We start from the raw sequence: 18,926 nt of genomic DNA, 5'->3' as shown, positions 1-18,926 counted from the left end.
TAAAAGAATATCTCACTTTAAGCCAAGTCTTCAATGAAATTAATTGCACTGCTCTCTAAATAGTGAATTGCTTTGTCAGATTATTGGAAAAACACAAAAGGAAATATTCAAGAATAGCACTCTGATACAAAAATTCACTTGTCAACGAAACAAGCTCTAAGTGATGCTGAGAGATGATAATCAGATAAGCATGCTTAAAGTCATCGACAAGGACAGATTAAATTCAAATATGCATCTTCAAGTACCACCAAAGAAACATAGTAGATATATAAAAGAAAAATTGTGGTAACACAATTGAATACTTAATATCTCATTTAATGTGCATTACGTATCACTCATCAACTTCTGCTTTGATCTCTTTCTGAAGCTCTTCCTTGTATTCTTCAAATGTTCCTGGAAATGTTCTTACTGTTCCATTTTCCACAACCCAGATTTGACTCTTTTCTTCATCTTCACAAACTCGAGATATAAGCCTAGAATCATGACTGACCAGCACAACTCCACCAGTAAACTCTTCTAGTGCATCTCCCAATGCATCAATACTCTGCATGTCTAAGTGATTTGTGGGTTCATCCAGCAGAAGAATATGGGGCTTAGACATTGAAATTGAAGTAAAAACAACGCGTGACTTCTGACCTCCTGATAGCTTGGCAATTGGTGTGAGATGATTATGGCTGGGAAGTCCAAACTTACCAAGTTTTGCACGCACTGCCTCTTGTTTACTAAACCCCTCTTGATCTGGATGCAGCCTTAGAAGATACTGAACAGGAGTTTCTTCCATAGTCAACAGGTCTACAAAATGTTGAGAATACCTCCCAATCCTCAGCTTCTGACTCCTCCTTACCTCTCCTTCTGAAGGTTGCAAATCACCAGCAAGGAGATTGAGTAAAGTAGACTTCCCTGCTCCATTGGGCCCTATAATTGCGACACGTGTTCCCATGTCAATGCCCACGTCAACATTACTAAGTCGAAAGTCCTCCCTCCCAGGATAGCTAAAACTAACTTCAATAAGTTGAAGAAGAGGTGGAGTGAGTTCTGTAGGTTCCGGAAAGTGGAACTCCACACTATAATCTCTCCATCTTCTTGGGGCCTCTGCAGGCTGTTCATCCTCATCTGCAGTCTTTCCCTTCCCCTTGCTCTTTGCTGCCTCCTTATTTGCATTAAATTTTGCACGGTCCTTGACTTTCTCCTGTTGAGTCCGGCTTCCACTTCGCTTTGCAGCTTTTATTTGTTTCTCGTATATCTCAAATTTCTTATTGGTTTCCTTGCGTTTTTGCTCATAGCCAGCCTCAAAAGCATCAAAATTGCCTCTGTAAAAATGAAGTTTTTCATCGTGCAGATGTATGATATCAGTACAGACTGAGTTCAAGAAGTCACGATCATGAGACACAACAACAAGTGTCTTCTTCCACCTACCCAAATATTCTTCTAACCAGAGAACAGCTCTAAGATCCAAATGGTTGGTAGGTTCATCAAGTAAAAGAAGGGTAGGCTGAACAAAAAGAGCTCTTGCCAAAGAGATTCGCATTCGCCAACCTCCACTGAAAGATTTAGTAGGACGGACCTGCATATCTTTTGTGAAACCTAAACCAGCCAAGATCTTTGATGCCTGTGCCTCTGCTGCATCGGATCCAATCACTTGCAATCTTTCATACAACTCTGCCAGCTTTTCACCACTGTCGTTGTCATCATCTGCCCCATCTTCCAAAGACAAGTTTTGCAACATCTGAACCTGTTGTCGCAGTTCCACCAATTCCTCATTTGCAGAAACTACAGCCTCCAAGGCAGATCTATCATCGCCAACAACCTCTTGCTCAACTAGTAGTACATCAATATTTTTGGGTACAGGGATCTTCCTCCATGCTAAGAGCTTTAACAGAGTAGATTTCCCCTTCCCATTTGGTCCAACAAGCCCATAGCGCTTTCCGTGAGAAATTTTAACGGAGGCATTCTTTAGAAGCTCTTTACCTCGGGCAGAGACTGAGAAGCTATCAATGGCGATATCTTTAACATTGGCATCAGCATCGTCATCCCCTTCTAGGACAGCAGTACGGCTTCCAATAACAACAGTAAATGCATCCCTGTCATCCTTTAAGGCCTCCTGCTTAGCAACCTCAACAGCATAGGCAGCCAACTGATCCTTCTTTTCTCGCTTCTTCAGTTCCTTATCCGTGACAGAAATTTCTAACGGCTTACCATCATTCCCATCAAGCCCACCTCTCCTGGGTTTATAAGCCCCTTCCCCTTCAGAGTCTTCATCTTCTGAAGGCGGCAAATCCAAACCGTCGATGTAATCAGATTTAGGCTTGTTCTTGGATTTGGAAGCAGTTGAAGACTTGGGCTTCTCAGCATTTTTATTGTCCATGCTAGCCAACATTGCAGAAACTGACATTTTTTCCTTCTTGGGCGCTTCCTTGTTATCTTTAGATTTTACTTTTCCAGAGGCCGTACCAGGACCTGTATCTTCTCCGCCTTTCTTCTTTCCCATGGTAATTGTACAATAATCTGTACAAGAGAAACCAATATCAAACCAAAGATTCTGTGAAACCTGTCAAAGTAAGGTTGCTTGTTTAGAAGAATGTAAATGGTTCTCAACAAACTCCCCGAACCTTGTGATGGAACTCTTAAATTTTGGCAAATTTCCCAAACACCATGTCAGGGGGCTAATTTTTACGTCTTACCAACTACTTATATTCAAACAATATGTTTCAAACCAATAAAAAGCCATGACTAAAGTATTCTGGAGAGTGAAGTTATTATAATTAACGAATGAAGCCAACATTTATAGAAGCATTTTCAAACTTTCAAGGAGTGACCATATTTCCAGTTACCCTAATCTTTCCAGTTGTGAAGTCTACTGTACACTGTGTTGAGTTGGTTACAGCAATTCTGTAACAGCATGTGCGGTGATATCAGTCCTGCTAGCTGGGGGTTTGTTTGAACTTTGATGAGTGAAAGAATAGATCAATGTGCACAGCTTGGGCACATTATAGAACTGTTTGTGAAGAAGCAGCACAGGAAGCCCCACTTGTCTTGCAAAAGTACTTGGAATTCGTCAAGTTCTCTTCATAACCGCTACAACCTAGACCCAGTGAAGTTCTTCATGATCATAAGTTTATTGAAGCAACTTGCTCTTCTCAATCTCTTCATGGATTATCCAAAAGGAAACAAATCAGCTAAGGGAACTCACGATTCAAAAATATTATGAAGAAATATCTCAACAGTGGTTGGCAGATAATCCAATGATTGAAAATAAAAAATCACATGCTCCAAACTTATTTCAGAAAACAATCATGTTGAAAGCTAGAATGGTTGCAAATCTGTAATGACTCTGGAAGTTCATGTCACAAGAATGTTAGAGATGTTATGTTTATCATTCTCTGAGCCAATGGGTGAAAGATAGAAGTTTATAGTGTGAAAAAAGTATTACATAACGTCAAACTTTCCCAAGCAACGATAATCAAAGTGGTGGAGACTTAAAAACCAGATACATCATGTGCATACGCAAACAATGAACACCCTTTGGAGATGATTGTAGCGGTAGTGAATGTAAGACCACATGCAATAAACAGTGACATAAAGATAAAATGCAGTGACTACATCAATCCAATGGTTATGAAAGGATCAGCGATTCTGATAATATAGGAAGCAATGACCATCATGTAGATATCTGTGCGTGTGTATGTCAAGGATGTGTGACAAATACACTGCAAAGACAAATGATGTGATTGGATGCCGTATAAAGAGAATTTAATGACGTTGAATTCCAAAACATGTAAACGTAAGTGTGAATACAGTTTTATGATATCCCAAAATCTTGCATATCCAGCACAATAATGGGTTTGAAGGTGATGGCAATAACGTATATGCAGTAATGACTCAGGAACGATCAAAATCAATTGAGTCATATATGGCTTTGAAATGTTATGGATATACTCGGTGATGGGAAACACCAACAGATTCTGTAGTGTTAATCTTGGCATCTCTTCAATACGTATGAGTGTAACTGTTGAATTCATTCCTTCTACGAATTCATTCCTTCTACAAAGCATTACAATCATTGGAATTGAAAGGTTGCCTATTGCGTCTGATTTTGTTGCTCTCAAAGATATGCAGATTCAAGTGTTACATCTTCGAACAGACAGGATGCTTTCGTCAAAAATGAAGTCTTATAATTGTGCATATTATTACCGCAAGTTTTGGTATTATGTTGATCAATCTCTAACAAATGATGAAGTTCCTAATGCAATGAAATGGACAATTACCTTATCGGTAATTTACATTAAAATGAAATCATGAAAAGGTGCAATTTAATAAGAAGATACAATGTCTCATATTGAATGTTACACCTATTTGCAAAGAAAGATATAAATACAAGTTGAAAGGGGAAGTCAAGAGGAACAAATTCGGACATTCACATTCATACACTCTAAACAAGTATTTTATATTTATTTATTAGATGGAGGAATAAGGGGCTCATTATGACTTTGTAATATAAATTCTATTAATTTATTTTAATAATAAAATAAAATGGAAAAATATTTTAAATATTAAAAAACTTCCTACAAGCAACATACGAATGGCATCTAGGCAAGAATGGCGTCCAGCCAGGGTTTGGTAGAGATGCCCTAATGGTGCCCTAGTCACGTAGAGATGGCAGAGTCAAATGGAATAGGTTGTTTCAGTCGAGGGCACAAGCGCAAACTGGGTTTGATGGTGGGGTGTATAGCGGCTCAAGGCGGTCTTTTAACATCCCCTCGGGCTACACATGATAATGATAGGAGGCCTTCACGATGGAATGGTAATCGACAGGGTTGGGTTTTTTAGAGCTATCAAAGGCCTGGGAGGAAGGGGAATGGGGCTTCTCAGCGTTTTAACGGAGATCCGTCAATACCTCATCACTTCGACTTTGAGCAGATGGAACGGAAGTTTTGGCAATTGAAACATGTTCAACAAGAGAATACGGCAACAGTGGGTATGTCATCTGATGCCCTAAACAAAAATATATGTAGGATTTCCACTCCCAATGCAAAATTCCTCCTAGAGTGATTATGTTAAACGTCTTCAATGTAGGGCTTTGTTTATGAAGTGGTTAGGACATTGGCCTTCTATAAGGAAAATTCAGGAGTGGTTGAATGCTAACTGGGGTGAAAATATTGTGCTCAAGCCTTTAGCTAATGAATTTTTCCTAGTAATTTGTCCTACACCTGATGATAGGAGGGCCATCTTAAATGGAGGCCCATATATGTTGGGAAAGGTTTCTATGTTTCTGACTGGCGACCAAATTTTAATCCGAAGACTAAAAAGGTGAAGGAAGTTTTGCTCTGGGTTAACCTAAAAAATTTACCATGGGAATACAACGATGAGGAAACCCTGCAAATGATCGGAAATGGTTTAGGGGTTTTCCTTAAATCAGAAGAATTGTTGGAAAAGAATCGTCTGTATCAATATTCTAGGATTCTGATTAAGATGCAAGACTACTATTTTGTGCCTGATCAAATTGCTATTCGCATTCCGAAAGGGGAATTTGCAGTTGTCATTGATGCTGATTATGCTAATCATGTTACTCTTCAAGCGAATATTGGTAAAGGGAAAGGACAAGTGGAGAATTTTTGTTTGGATTTGATGAAGTATACTGAGAGGTAGAGGGAAATTATTCCCCCATGGTCTATTTCTTTTGAGGAGGAAATGATTTATAGAGCTGAAACAAAAGCGGATTCTAATGATGGCTTGGAGAGTGGCTCTAGTGATGGTGGTCGCAGTCTAGGTGCAGATTTGAGTTGCGGGACTGCTGCCCAGTCTACACAAGTTGTGACAAAGACCCCTTACTCCCAGTTGTATAATATCCAAGGATCCCCAAAGATTGTTCCTACCCCTCAAGGTCAGAATTTGTATGTCCCGGATACCTTTGACAAGAATGTTGGTGAGGGTGGTAAACAAGTTCTGGATGAGAGAGTTAGTGCCACAGGGGGAGGAGTGTGTCAATGAGGTGGTGGGGGAGGTTTCAACACAGGTGGGCAAGGATTGGGTGGAAGATGAAATCTTCAAAGATATACAAATATCCCTAATCAGAACTCTAGATTCTTTTTTGGATAGTAAAAAGGAACGAAGGAGGGATGCCCTGGCTTCTGAATCTGAGTTTTCTTGTGATGAGGATATTGGGGCAGATGAGTGTGGGATTATGGATTCGTTGGTGCTTGAACAAAAGCGTTCAATTCGAATGACACCATCGGTAATTAGTAAACCTAAGGTCTTTGAGAAGGAAAAAAGGGGCCCAAAATCAGTGATTGTCAAAGTTGCCATTGTTGGTTGCGCAACGGACTAGGCTAAACTACTAAGATCGAGAAGAGGATACACCTCTTCTCGAAAGCCATGAAGTTTCTTTCTTGGAATGTTAGAGGCTGCAATGCCCCTAACAAATTGCACGTGGTCAAACGTGTGGTTGATCAAGCTAATTCTGATGTTGTCTTTTACAAGAAACAAAGTTAAGTGGTGAAGGTAGAGTTTTTCTTTCTAAAAAACTTTTGTCTTAGCAGTGTATGTTGGTAGACATTGATGGTGCGTTTGGTGGTTTAGGCGTCTTATGGAAAGAGGCTTCAGTTTGTGTTTCTTTGGTGGATTCTAGTTCTTATTGGCAACTGGTGAATATTTCCTCTTTTCAGCTACACATGAGTTTTTTGGCTTTTAACATATATGGGTCATGTCAACAGACCCTTAAATCACAGTTGTGGTCACTCTTGACGAATAAATTGAGATAGTGGGATGGAAGGCTGGTGGTGTTGAGTGGTGACTTTAATGCAATTCTATCTCCGAGCGAGAAACTAGGCGGGTTGGTTAAATTAAATAGAAGTCATCAGGAGTTTGCTGATTTCCTTCTAATGAATAATTTACAAGATTTGCCTTTTTCTAATGGAGATTTTACATGGACTAATCAGAGGAAAGGATTCACCAATATTTCTGAGAAGATTGATTGTTTTTTATTGGACGGTGATTAGAGCAGCATGGAGTGGTTGTGCCAAGCTGACATCTTGCCCCTTACAGGTTCTGATCACTTTCCTATTTGTTTAAATATAAGAAATGGTTCAACGCCGGAGCGTGCTCCTTTTAGGTTTGAAAAGATGTGGATGTGCGAAGATGGTTTTTTTTATTTGATTAAAGGATGGTGGAGTATGGCTGCTAAACGTAAAGGCACCTTTGCTTTTAAGTTTTTAAAGAAACTACAATTTGTGAAGGAACAGTTGAAAGTGTGGAACAAGGTAGTGTTAAGAATATCTTTGATGAAAAGTTTAAGTTAGAGAAATAGTTGGCGGGAGTGAATGAGGTGGTGATGGCTGGGGGTATGGACGATGATTTATATCAACAGAAGTTGAATTTGAAGAAAGAATATGATGTAGTTTTACAGGAGGAGGAAATTTTTTGGAGGCAAAAGTCTTCAAAATTGTGGCTTAAGGAGGGTGATCGAAATACTAAATACTTTCATAATTCAGTTAAGGAAAGGAGAACAGTCAATAAGATTTTCTCTACTAAGAACTTGGATGGGGTTACTATTACGGATCAAGCACAGATTAATGGTGAGGCAGTAAGGTTTTTCAAGGATTTGCTAGGTGCTCCACATAATGAAGCCTCAGAGGAGGATTCTCAAGGTTTGTTGGATGGTATTCCTACGTTGATTTCAGATGCCCAAAATAACATGTTGACTCGTCCGGTGTCGATGGAGGAAGTTAAAACTGCCCTTTTTAGTATGGGAAGGGAATCAAGGGATAAAATGCTTGGTCTGGATGGGTTTCCAGCTCTTTTCTTTCAAGAAGCATGGGATTTGGTCGAGCAGGAACTCTGGGAGGTTGTAGAGGAATCTAGAAGGAAGGAATTTGTGTTTAAAGATCTGAACAATACCTTTATCTCACTCATACCCAAAAAAGGGGATAGAGAAACTTTTAACGACTTTAGGCCTATTTCCTTATGTAACACAGTTTATATGGTGATTTCTAAGGTAATGGAGAATAGGCTTAAGTTGGTTTTGCCCACAAATATTTCCCCAAAATAGAGTGGTTTCGCTCTTGGAAAGTCCATCTTTGAAGGAATTATTACAATCCATGAAGCCATACATTCGTTGAGATTGAACAAGGATGCTGATATGATGATTAAATTGGATATCCGAAAGGCTTATGACAATGTGAACAGACATTTTTTGTTGAAGGTTCTTGATAAGTTTGGTTTCAGTAGTTGTTGGTGTAAATGGATCTTCTCTTGTATTGATTCCCCCCGCATCTCAATGTTAGTTAATGGCAGCCCTCAAGATTTCTTCAAAATGGAGAGAGGTATTCATCAAGGAGATCCTCTATCTCCTTTTCTTTTTATTATTTTGGCGGAAGTGCTGGGGAGAGCAATCTCAAAAGCAAAAAAAGATAGAAGGTGGAAAGGCTTGCAGGTTGCTAGAGGTATTGATTCAGTTACACATTTACAGTTCGTGAATGACAATTTTTTAATGGGTGAGGCTAGTGTTAAGGGGGCTTATTGTATTAAAAATGTTTTAAAGGAGTATGGCAAAGTGTTGGGGCAGTTCATAAATTGGCAAAAATCTGAGATCTTCTTTTGCAATACTGCAAGTAAGATTTAGGCTAAGATATGTCAAATTATGGGGGTGAGGCATGGAAAGCTACCAAATAAGTACTTAGGTATACCACTGTTTCAGGGTAGAAATAATTCTAATTTATAGAAAGAATTGATTGATAGTTGCATTAAGCACTTGGATGGTTGGAAAGGGAGGTGATTGTCCTTTGCAGGAAGAATTTTACTTCTACAAACGATAATTTCAGCTATTCCAACTTTCTCTATAAGCTGTTTGAAAATCCCGGTGGAGGTGTTAAGGTATATTGAACAGAGGATGAGGAAATTCCTTTGGAATGGTACTCAAAATGAGGAGAAAATTCATTTGGTAGCATGGGAGTCTTTGTGCCAGTCGAAGAAACGGGGGGAGTGGGTCTACGTAGATGGCAAGATGTCAATAAGGCATTGGGAATTATGGGTCAAAATATTACAAGCTAAATATTTAGACTCTGGGGACCCTTTGAGGATTCTTACTGTTAGGAACCCTCTGAAAGGATCAGCTATTTGGAATTTCATGTTGAATTGTAGGCCTATAATTACTAAACATATCTCTTGGCACATTGGTAATGGGGAAAAAGCCTTCTTTTGGCATGACTCTTGGAACAGGTTCAGTAGGTTGGCTGATCTAGAGGGAGTTGAAGATCTTATTCCGGTGATGGAGGCTGCATGGGGTGACACAGTGGATTGTTATGTGGAGGAGAGGCAATCGGAGGTAGGCTCTTGCTGGATCTGGAAGGACTTCTCCAATTTGCAGCTGTCAAAGGAACATAAATTGAGATTAAAAGGTATTTTCCAGGAAAGGCAAATTAATTTGAGTTATTAGGAGGATAGGATTCTCTGGTGTGCTTCCAAGAGTGGATGTTACTCAGCAAAGTTGGGTTTATCAACTTGGTAAAAAGGTCATTGTTTCTGATGGGTGGCCCTATAAGTTGTGTTGGAATAAATTATGTATGCCCAAGGCTGGAGCATTTGCATGGTTAGCTTTGAAGGGCAAGATCCTAACGGATGATAGGAGGTATAAGTTTAGGTTTGTGAGCCCGTCTCGTTGCGCTCTATGTCTGAATGCGACGGAAACTGCAAATCATCTTTTGGTACAGTGTGATTTTGCTCAACAATGTTGGATGCATTTGAAGATGCATCTATGCTGGTCTGCTCCCCTACCGGATTATCTTCAAGGCATGTTTCAAGGTTGGCCGATAGCTTTCAAAAAATCTATTTACTCAAATATTTGGGTTGTTAGTCCAGCATTAGTCATTTGGGAAGTAAGGAAGGAGCGTAATAGGCGGATCTTTCAAGATATATTGGAAAGTGTGGATAGGGTCTAGGAAAGAATTCACCGAGCTATTGAAGAGTGTATGAATGCCAATGGAATGTTACAGCACCCGAGGAGAATTTTTAATAGTTGGGACAGCAAGGTGCAAAAATTTTGCCCTCGGATTAAAATAAAATGGGTGGAAGGTAAGCTAAAAGTTGATAGGAAGGAGGTTAGGTGGCGCCCGCCAATAGGGAACTGGATTAAAATTAATTTTGATGGTGCTTCAAAAGGGAACAAAAGTTTATCAAGTGCAGGGCAGTGGCCAGAAATGGACAAGGAGATATTATTGGTTTTGTGGCGAAACAGCTAGTGGATGGCACTAATAATGCGGCTGAGATAGAGGCTGCACTTCTAGCAATATTATTAACCAAAAAATTAGGTGTTAATTATCTTCACCTTGACGAGGATTCAAAAATTGTGGTGGATGGTATTGTTAAGGTTTTGTGTAGGCATGGTTTTATCGGAATCCAATACAAAAGATTAGAGAGGAGCTAGAAACTTTTAATAATTTTAAGGTGAGTCACGTCTATCGGGAGGGTAATGTGGAGGCGGACAAGCTAGCAAATTGAGCAACAACATTCCCCCAAATTAATACAATTGCATTTGATGACTTTCGAATGGTACGATTGGATGGGTGATTTGGCAATGGCGATGGGTAGTTATACTGGTGTCAGTCATTTATGGTTGGCTGGTGAAGTTTTGATGGATTTGATGGGGCTGCGCACGAGAAGATTAGTAAGAATGAAGTTTCACACTTTTTTTTTTTGGCTTTTAGATTTGTGTCAGTAGCCAGTTTTGTTTCAGCGGCGACAATATATGGGACTCGATTTTGAATGGACACTTTAAGCATGCAAGGCAAGTGTTTTTAGGAGAATTGAAGTTGGAAGTTTCATTTAGGAAACGCGGTGAAGGCGGTTGTTCATCTCTAGTTATCTTTTCAGTGCATGGAGAAGACAACTGTAACGGAGGCCTCTTTTGCTATGGACTCAAACAAGCAACTAAAAGCATTTGAAGGGCCTATTAGTAAGGAGAGGTTGAAGGGCTTGCTAAAGATAAAAACTGAAGGGATGATCGAGGCAGTTTTGGGTGTTATTGGTGCTCAGTTTTAGGAGCGAATGATGAAACATTGCTCTAATCTTGATGTTATTGCAATGGTAGTGGCGTGGGGGCTAGAGTTAAACAAAACCGTGAAGGAAGTCGACTCTGTTGCCAGATCGCTGTTTCAAGTCATGTTGGGAGGCCTAGATTCCATACTCGAGTGATCGGTTCCAAGCATGAGTGTTTCGAAGACGAGGACGAAGGAAGGCGTTATGGCTACATCGCCTTTATGCGATGGAAGGCGAAGGTAGATAAGCCTTCTCTGTATAAGGCAGCCAAGGATGCCTGGAAGAAGCTGCGAGAGGAGTTAAGCCGAGCGAAAGGTGGGGAGGTTCAGCTGGAAAATGAGTAGGTAAATTTTCCACGTCAACGCACAATCCACAAGGTGGGAGAGCTGTTCCCAAAAGTCAGGGGTAGGCGTTTATGGATTGTTGGTATGCTACGAGTGTTTTTGCTGGGTTAGTTTGCTATGGTTTAAAGTTACTTTTTGTTATTAGGCGACAGTTATGTATGTAGTTTTTGTGGCTATGAAATAGTGTAGAGGGTTCGGGCCAGGGGTAGGATGGTTAAGGATATTTTTGGTCATGGCTGTTGTAATGTATCGAAATTCTGGTAGGCAGCTGTAGGGTGGTGTTTATGGATGGAGGGCTTTTTGTTAATGGTGGTTCGACGCTCTTTGAAGGACTTATAACTGTTCTGTTTATTTTATGTTTAATATATATATAAAAAAAACTTACCGATCAAAAAATAATAATAAAATAAAATATTCTTCGTTTATTATTAAAGGCGTGGAGATTTAAACTGCAGGTGAATCATCCTTTGTAATTATTTTCTGGAATTCTGTATACAATTTAAATATCGGATAAGTGGACACGATCATTTAGCATTTTAAATTTGATCATCGCAAATATTGTGAAATATTAAATCATTTCTGTATCTGTGTCCAATTTGTCTCCCTACCAGAGGAGTTAAAATTTAATCTGGACTAATTTAAGATTGTATAAATATTTGATTTGTCGCATTTTGATTATTTAATTGTTGGTAGTATAAGTGCGTAAAACATTATAAAGTTGTACATGAAAATTCACTGAAGTTGACTCTATTGCCCGAATGAGCAGAGGCACTGGTCTTTTTAATATTGAATTCAAAAAATCTATATATTCCTTCTACAAACATCAAATTAATTATTTAATTATACAAAACATTTAACCATTATCCAGCATCCAATTTTCATTTTTTTATTTCAAGGACCTTGCCAGCCAGAGAACTCCAAAAGTTTAAATTCGCTATAGAAAAGCCTTGAACCAAACAGTCAGCATTTGAGGTGAAGGTTTACCCGCCCGGGTGTAGCGGAGCCTGAAGTGCAGAGGAATCGAGAAGTATTCTCATTCGTTGGCCAGAACTGATTGAGAAGTCCTATCGAAGAAGTGGTGGGCTCTTGGATTTCCAATCTGTGGTTTTGGGAACCAACAAATTGGCAACTCCGCTGGGGAGAGTTGCTCAAAATACATATTGCGAAGTTACCCAAAATTTCTAAGATCGTAGATCAACATCAAAAAATAGTTGTATCAGTTCGATTGAGAGCGTACTTTGTTGAAAGTAAGAACCTGGAAGATCAATAGATCAATACATTCCTTAAAAGAGGTGGCAACTCTATTTAATAAAATTTCAGTTGGTAACTCTACTGAGGGAGAGGACTTAGAAGGAAATGATTTGATTACCTAACATGGAGAAAGTACACTACGATCAAGAGGTGAATCTATGTTTCATCGTGGAGGAAGAATACATACACCCTTTAGATGAATTTTTCAATTTGGAAAGATATGAAGGTGAGACATCAACACACTTATTTATAAGGATGGTAGATATTTTTCGGGAAGTACCTTCAAACATCATGCCTTCACGCAAGGAATTGATAAGAAAGTTTCATGAGTTGGGAATCTCGCCAAAAGATCCTGATTTGATGCTTCTCTTCCAAATATTGGATGAAAGTCCAAGTTATCTATCTCCTTTGGATGCATATTTGAATTTAGAAAAGCAAGAAGATGAAACTGCAACACAATTTTTTATGAGGATGTTTAATGCTTATCAAGAAATACCTTAAGAATACAAACCTCCATCATTTGATCTTCTCTTCAAGATGCAGAAATTAGGCCTCTTATATGATCATCAGTTTATTAACTTTCTCAAACTTATGGATAATGAACTAGTTGCAAAGGAAAATGAATGTGAAACTGAAGTAACATATGAGTAAAATGAAGTTTTAGATTCAAATGGAGATGAAAATTTTGAACATTCAAAAGGAGAATCAGCCCATGATGATATGCCTACAGATGACAGTGAATGTCAAAATAAGGAAGAGGATTCTTTCAGTGTGGAAGAAATTTCAGCCTTTTTAGATTTAGAATATCAAAAACATGTTTAAAGAAATGGTCCAAATTTTTTCTCAATTCACCATGCTGAGCAGGTTGATGGATCAATGCATTCTCAGAAGGCACTTGATGAAGATGATCATTCTGAAACATCAAATAGTGGCAATGAAGTAGAACATCATATGGTGTATGAACAAGAGGAAATTTTAGAAGATAATGTTGATGAAGACATTAGTCTTGTTGATGACACACTTGATGATCCAGATGAAAGCTCTCATGATAGTATGGTTGAATTCTCTATATTCTTGAACCCATTGTTCGAAGAAGAAGTAATAGAAGACAGATCTGAATTCACTATATTCTCAAATTCATTGTTTGAAGAGGAATTTCCATGCAGCCAAATCCATCAGCACCATGATGAAGATAGAAGGCCTGATGACAGCTTTGAAGATGATTAAACTCAAGATATGAATGAGGAGGTGTATTTAGCAAATGAGCCATGTACTAGTTCGTCCTATGTGCAAGAGTTGAATCAACCATGTGAAGATGATATTGGATCAGCCAAGCGTAATGAGGAAAGTATGTTGGAGAATAGTTCTGAAAATTATCCCAGTATCCTACCTGATCAAGTTCTTGATAAAAAGGAAGTTCTTGAATGTGAGTTATCTTTGAATTCTTTTATTGAAAGTGGGTCAGATTGTATGCATAAAGATCTTCCACCTAGCAAAGACTATAGTGTACTTGATTACTTCTCAGAGGCTAAACATAAATCAGATCCTAAAGACTACATTGAAGAAGTAGAGCCAATAACCATCATCTATGAGGACGGTGCATCTAATACAGGTTTGATGTATGGGCAGCAGATTGAAATAAAGAAGGGAAAGCTTACCATAATCAGCAACTTCAAAGTGTTACATGATCAGAACACTGTGTTTGATAGAGGGAAGGACCTATGTTCGTTTTTTGGGGGGTCTGGGGCCACCCAAATTTCACCTTGCATCATTAAGCATGGATGCTCGGTCTGCCATTCCAGAGATTGCTGTGATCTCACTATGCTCACAGGGAGCATACGTCCCCAAAAAGAGCCACTGATGGAACTCCAAATTTTGGCAAATTTAGAGTCCCAAACACCATGTCAGGGGGCTAATTTTTACATCTTACCCACCACTTACATTCAAACAATATGTTTCAAACCAATAAAAAGCCATGACTAAAGTATTCCAGAGAGTGAAGTTAAGGGCCCGTTTGGTTGCTGAAGTATAAATTAAGCATTGGCATTCAGAATGCTGGCTTTAAGATTCTAGAATTTGGAATTCTGTTTATGATTAGGGAATTCAATTTGGGACTGTTTGGTTGACCAAGAATTCATTATGAGAATATAGATTTCTCCGTTTGGTTGCACACTGTGAAATTGGAATACCAACCAGAATATACGGAGGAGAATCACTGGCCTGATATTGATTTCCCTGAGGCAGAGGCTCTATTGTTACTCTTCACTTCAAGAGAATACATTCTTCCCCCATTTTTGAAATCCATGAAAAAGCTGAAAGTTCAGATGGTATTCAATTGTTGTACAAAGAGGGCAATAGTGAAAGGTCTAGATATCTTATCTTCACTCCCTGAACTCAAGAGCATGCAGTTGGAGAGGTTGATTTCACCCATTGTTGAGAAACAGAGCATTGAAGAACTACAGAGCATAGACAAGACATCATTGAGCTTATATGAAGGATTTGGAAGTATATTCACATTTGATATAACCAAGCTGCAACATTTTAAACTTGACCACAGCAGCGATTTGGAAAAGTTGCCCCTTGAGATCTGCAATATGCCCTATTCGATGTATGCATTGATATGACCAAAATCTTAGTGATATTTGTGTCTGCTACTATTCGGTGCATGCATTGATAAATCTTGGATTCAAGTGTGCAGAATTATTTTATTTTTTCAAATACACCTTTGTCAAGAATTCATTAAATATAATTTAGTCAAATAAGTTTCATCCATTTCTAAACCCCCAAGCTCACAGAAATTTGGAGTGAGAAGAATTTAATCATTTGAAAAGAAATGCTTTGCAATGGTAATAAATGAAGCATTTCCCTCAAGAATATCTTAAACAGCAGCAACGAGCAGAGAAGATATGTGCAGAGGCGACAATGGGGAAAAATCGTGTGTTGCAAAATGAGTGATCAAACGAACGGACTGGACGTTAAAAACAATTTTATTTCAATAATGTGTAATACTCATTTTTTGAAAAATGGAATTAAAATGGGTATTTGCACAATTCCACCTATTTAGATGGAATACCAAAGCTTGGTTTTGGGGGGCAAATAAAGATACCGGATTCTTTTTTTTTCTAATTCCCATTCTCATTTGGTGGACCCAAACAGTGGATTTGATAATTTTGAGAATTATGTATTCTAATTCCTACTCTAATCCACGATCCAAACAGGCCCTAATATAATTAACAAATGAAGCCAACATTTATAGAAGCATTTTCAAACTTTCAAGAAGTGACCATATTTCCAGTTACCCTAATCTTTCCAGTTGTGAAGTCTACTGTATGCTGTGTTGAGTTGGTTACAGCGATTCTGTAACAGCATGTGCGGTGATATCAGTCCTGCTAGCTGGGGGTTTGTTTGAACTTTGATGAGTGAAAGAATAGATCAATGTGCACAGCTTGGGCACATTATAGAACTGTTTGTGAGGAAGCAGCACAGGAAGCCCCACTTGTCTTGCAAAAGTACTTGGAATTCGTCAAGTTCTCTTCATAACCGCTACAACCTAGACCCAGTGAAGTTCTTCGTGACCATAAGTTTATTGAAGCAACTTGCTCTTCTCAATCTCTTCATGGATTATCCAAAAGGAAACAAATCAGCTAAGGGAACTCATGATTCAAAAATATTATGAATAAATATCTCAACAGTGGTTGGCAGATAATCCAATGATTGAAAATAAAAAATCACACGCTCCAAACTTATTTCAGAAAACAAACACGTTGAAAGCTGGAATGGTTGCACATCTGTAATGACTCTGGAATTTCATGTCACAAGAATGTTAGAGATGTTATGCTTATCATTATCTGAGCCTATGGGTGAAAGATAGAAGTTTATAGTGTGAACAAGTATTACATAATGTCAAACTTTCCCAAGCAACGATAATCAAAGTGGTGGAGACTTAAAAACCAGATACATCATGTGCATACGCAAACAATGAACACCCTTTGGAGATGATTGTAGCAGCAGTGAATGTAAGACCACATGCAATAAACAGTGGCATAATGATAAAATGCAGTGACTACATCAATCCAATGGTTATGAAAGGATCAGCAATTCTGATAATATAGGAAGCAATAACCATCATGTAGATACCTGTGCGTGTGTATGTCAAGGATGTGCAACAAATATACTGCAAAGACAAATGACGTGATTGGACGCTGTATAAAGAGAATTTAATGACGTTGAATTCCAAAACATGTAAACATAAGTGTGAGTACAGTTTTATGATATCCCAAAATCTTGCATATCCAGTACAATAATGGGTTCGAAGGTGATGGCAATAACGTATATGCAGTAATGACTCAGGAGCGATCAAAATCAATTGAATTATATATGGCTTCAAAATGTTATGGATATACTCGGCAATGGGAAACACCAACAGATTCTGTAGTGTTAATCTTGGCATCTCTTCAATACGTATGTGTGTAACTGCTGAATTCATTCCTTCTACGAATTCATTCCTTCTACAAAGCATTACAGTCATTGGAATTGAAAGGTTGCCTATAGTGTCTGATTTTGTCGCTCTCAAAGATATGCAGATTCGAGTGTTACATCTTCAAATGGACAGGATGCTTTCGTCAAAAATGAAGTCTTATAATTGTGCATATTATTACCGCAAGTTTTGGTATTATGTTGATCAATCTCTAACAAATGATGAAGTTCCTAATGCAATGAAATCGACAATTACCTTATCGGTATTTTAAATTAAAATGAAATCATGAAAAGGTGCAATTCAATAAGAAGATACAATGTTTCATATTGAACATTACACCTATTTGCAAAGAAAGATATAAATACAAGTTGAAAGGGGAGGTCAAGAGGAACAAATTCGAACATTCACATTCATACACTCTAAAGAAGTATTTTATATTTATTTATTGTATGAAGGAATAAGGGGCTCATTATGACTTTGTAATATACATTCTATTATTTTATTTTAATAATAAAATAAAATGTTCTTCGTTTATTATTAAAGGCGTGGAGATTTAAATTGCAGGTGAATTGTCCTTTGTAATTATTTTCTGGAATTTTGTATACAATTTAAATATTGGATAAGTGGACACGATCATTTAGCATTTTAAATTTGATCATTGCAGATATTGTGAAATATTAAATCATTTTCGTATTTGTGTCGAGTTTGTCTCCCTACCAGAGGAGCTAAAATTCAATCTGGATTAATTTAAGCTTATATAAATATTTGATCTGTCGCATCTTGATTATTTAATTGTTGGTAGTATAAGTGCGTAAAACATTATAAAATTGTACGTGAAAGTTCACTAAAGATGACTCTATTGCCTGAATGAGCAGAGGCACTGGTCTTTTTATTATTGAAGTCAAAAAATCTATATATTCCTTCTACAAGCATCAAATTAATTATTCAATTATACAAAACATTCGACCATTATCCAGCATCCAGTTTTCATTTTTTAGTTTGAGGACCTTGCCAACCGGAAAACTCCAGAAGTTTAAATTCGCTATAGAAAAGCCTTGAACCAAACAGTGAATGTTTGAGGTGAAGGTTTACCCGCCTAGGTGTACAGGAGCCTGCAGTACAGGGGAATCAAGAAGTATTCCCATTTGTTGGCCAGAACTGATTGAGAAGTCCTATCGAAGAAGTGGCAAGCTCTTGGATTTCCAATTTGCGGTTTTGGGAACCAACACCTTGTTTACTATCCTAATTTCAAGATTTCACTTAATTCAGATCTCCAGATCGAATAATTCCATATCCTCAATGCTTGAAAACTTAAAATATGTCTTCTTGATGTGTTGCATGTTTCGAAGGAAATGTTGCGTGTTTTGAAGGAAATGGTACGTGTTGGGGCGGTGGAAAAAGCTCTGCATGCTCTTGCAGGTTGAGTGTAAGGCCAAGACGAAGGCCACGGCAATGGAGATTCTTAAACAACATGGAAAGTGCTGGAGGAACTCTCCTTGCATTCCCTCAAGGATCTTTTCAGAGAAAAAGAACATGGAAAATGGCCGATCTTAGTGTTAGGGAATTGAAAATTGAAAATCAAGAAATCAAAGTGAAATCTGAAGAAAATACAATCATTTTTTCATTTCAGGAGGAGTCCGCTATTCAATGTCTAAGCTTTTGGGCTATTTTTTTATCTTATTTTCCCAACAGCAGAGATGTAAGGATCTCATAGAAAGGATTATTTTAAGTTTCCAACACAAATGATGACTAGCAGAGTTAGCATGTGTACTAGATTCTCTCCACTGGGAAGAAGCAGCTAGTTAACATTTAGAGCTTTTTGAAAA

The 18,926-nt window shown here is 38.2% G+C and overlaps 1 protein-coding gene across 3 annotated transcripts in view; it reads right to left on the bottom strand.

Annotated features, from left to right (window-relative positions):
- Positions 1–242: 242 nt before the first annotated feature.
- Positions 243–18,926, bottom strand: part of ABCF4 (general control non-repressible 4) — a 19,647-nt gene continuing 963 nt past the window's right edge. For all 3 annotated transcript variants that reach the window (XM_089832881.1, XM_089832882.1, XM_089832880.1), the window contains one exon: positions 243–2,505. In XM_089832881.1, coding sequence (XP_089689007.1) covers positions 332–2,488 — 2,157 coding nt within the window. In that variant the 5' untranslated portion in view covers positions 2,489–2,505 and the 3' untranslated portion in view covers positions 243–331. The remainder of the gene's footprint in view (positions 2,506–18,926) is intronic.

This window comes from Cupressus sempervirens, chromosome 5 (assembly GCF_028749045.1).
Source record: "Cupressus sempervirens isolate cs-2001-9-10 chromosome 5, ASM2874904v1, whole genome shotgun sequence".
NCBI lineage: Eukaryota > Viridiplantae > Streptophyta > Pinopsida > Cupressales > Cupressaceae > Cupressus > Cupressus sempervirens.
Note: the sequence above shows the minus strand (reverse complement) of the source record. Positions and strands in the feature narration are given on the sequence as shown.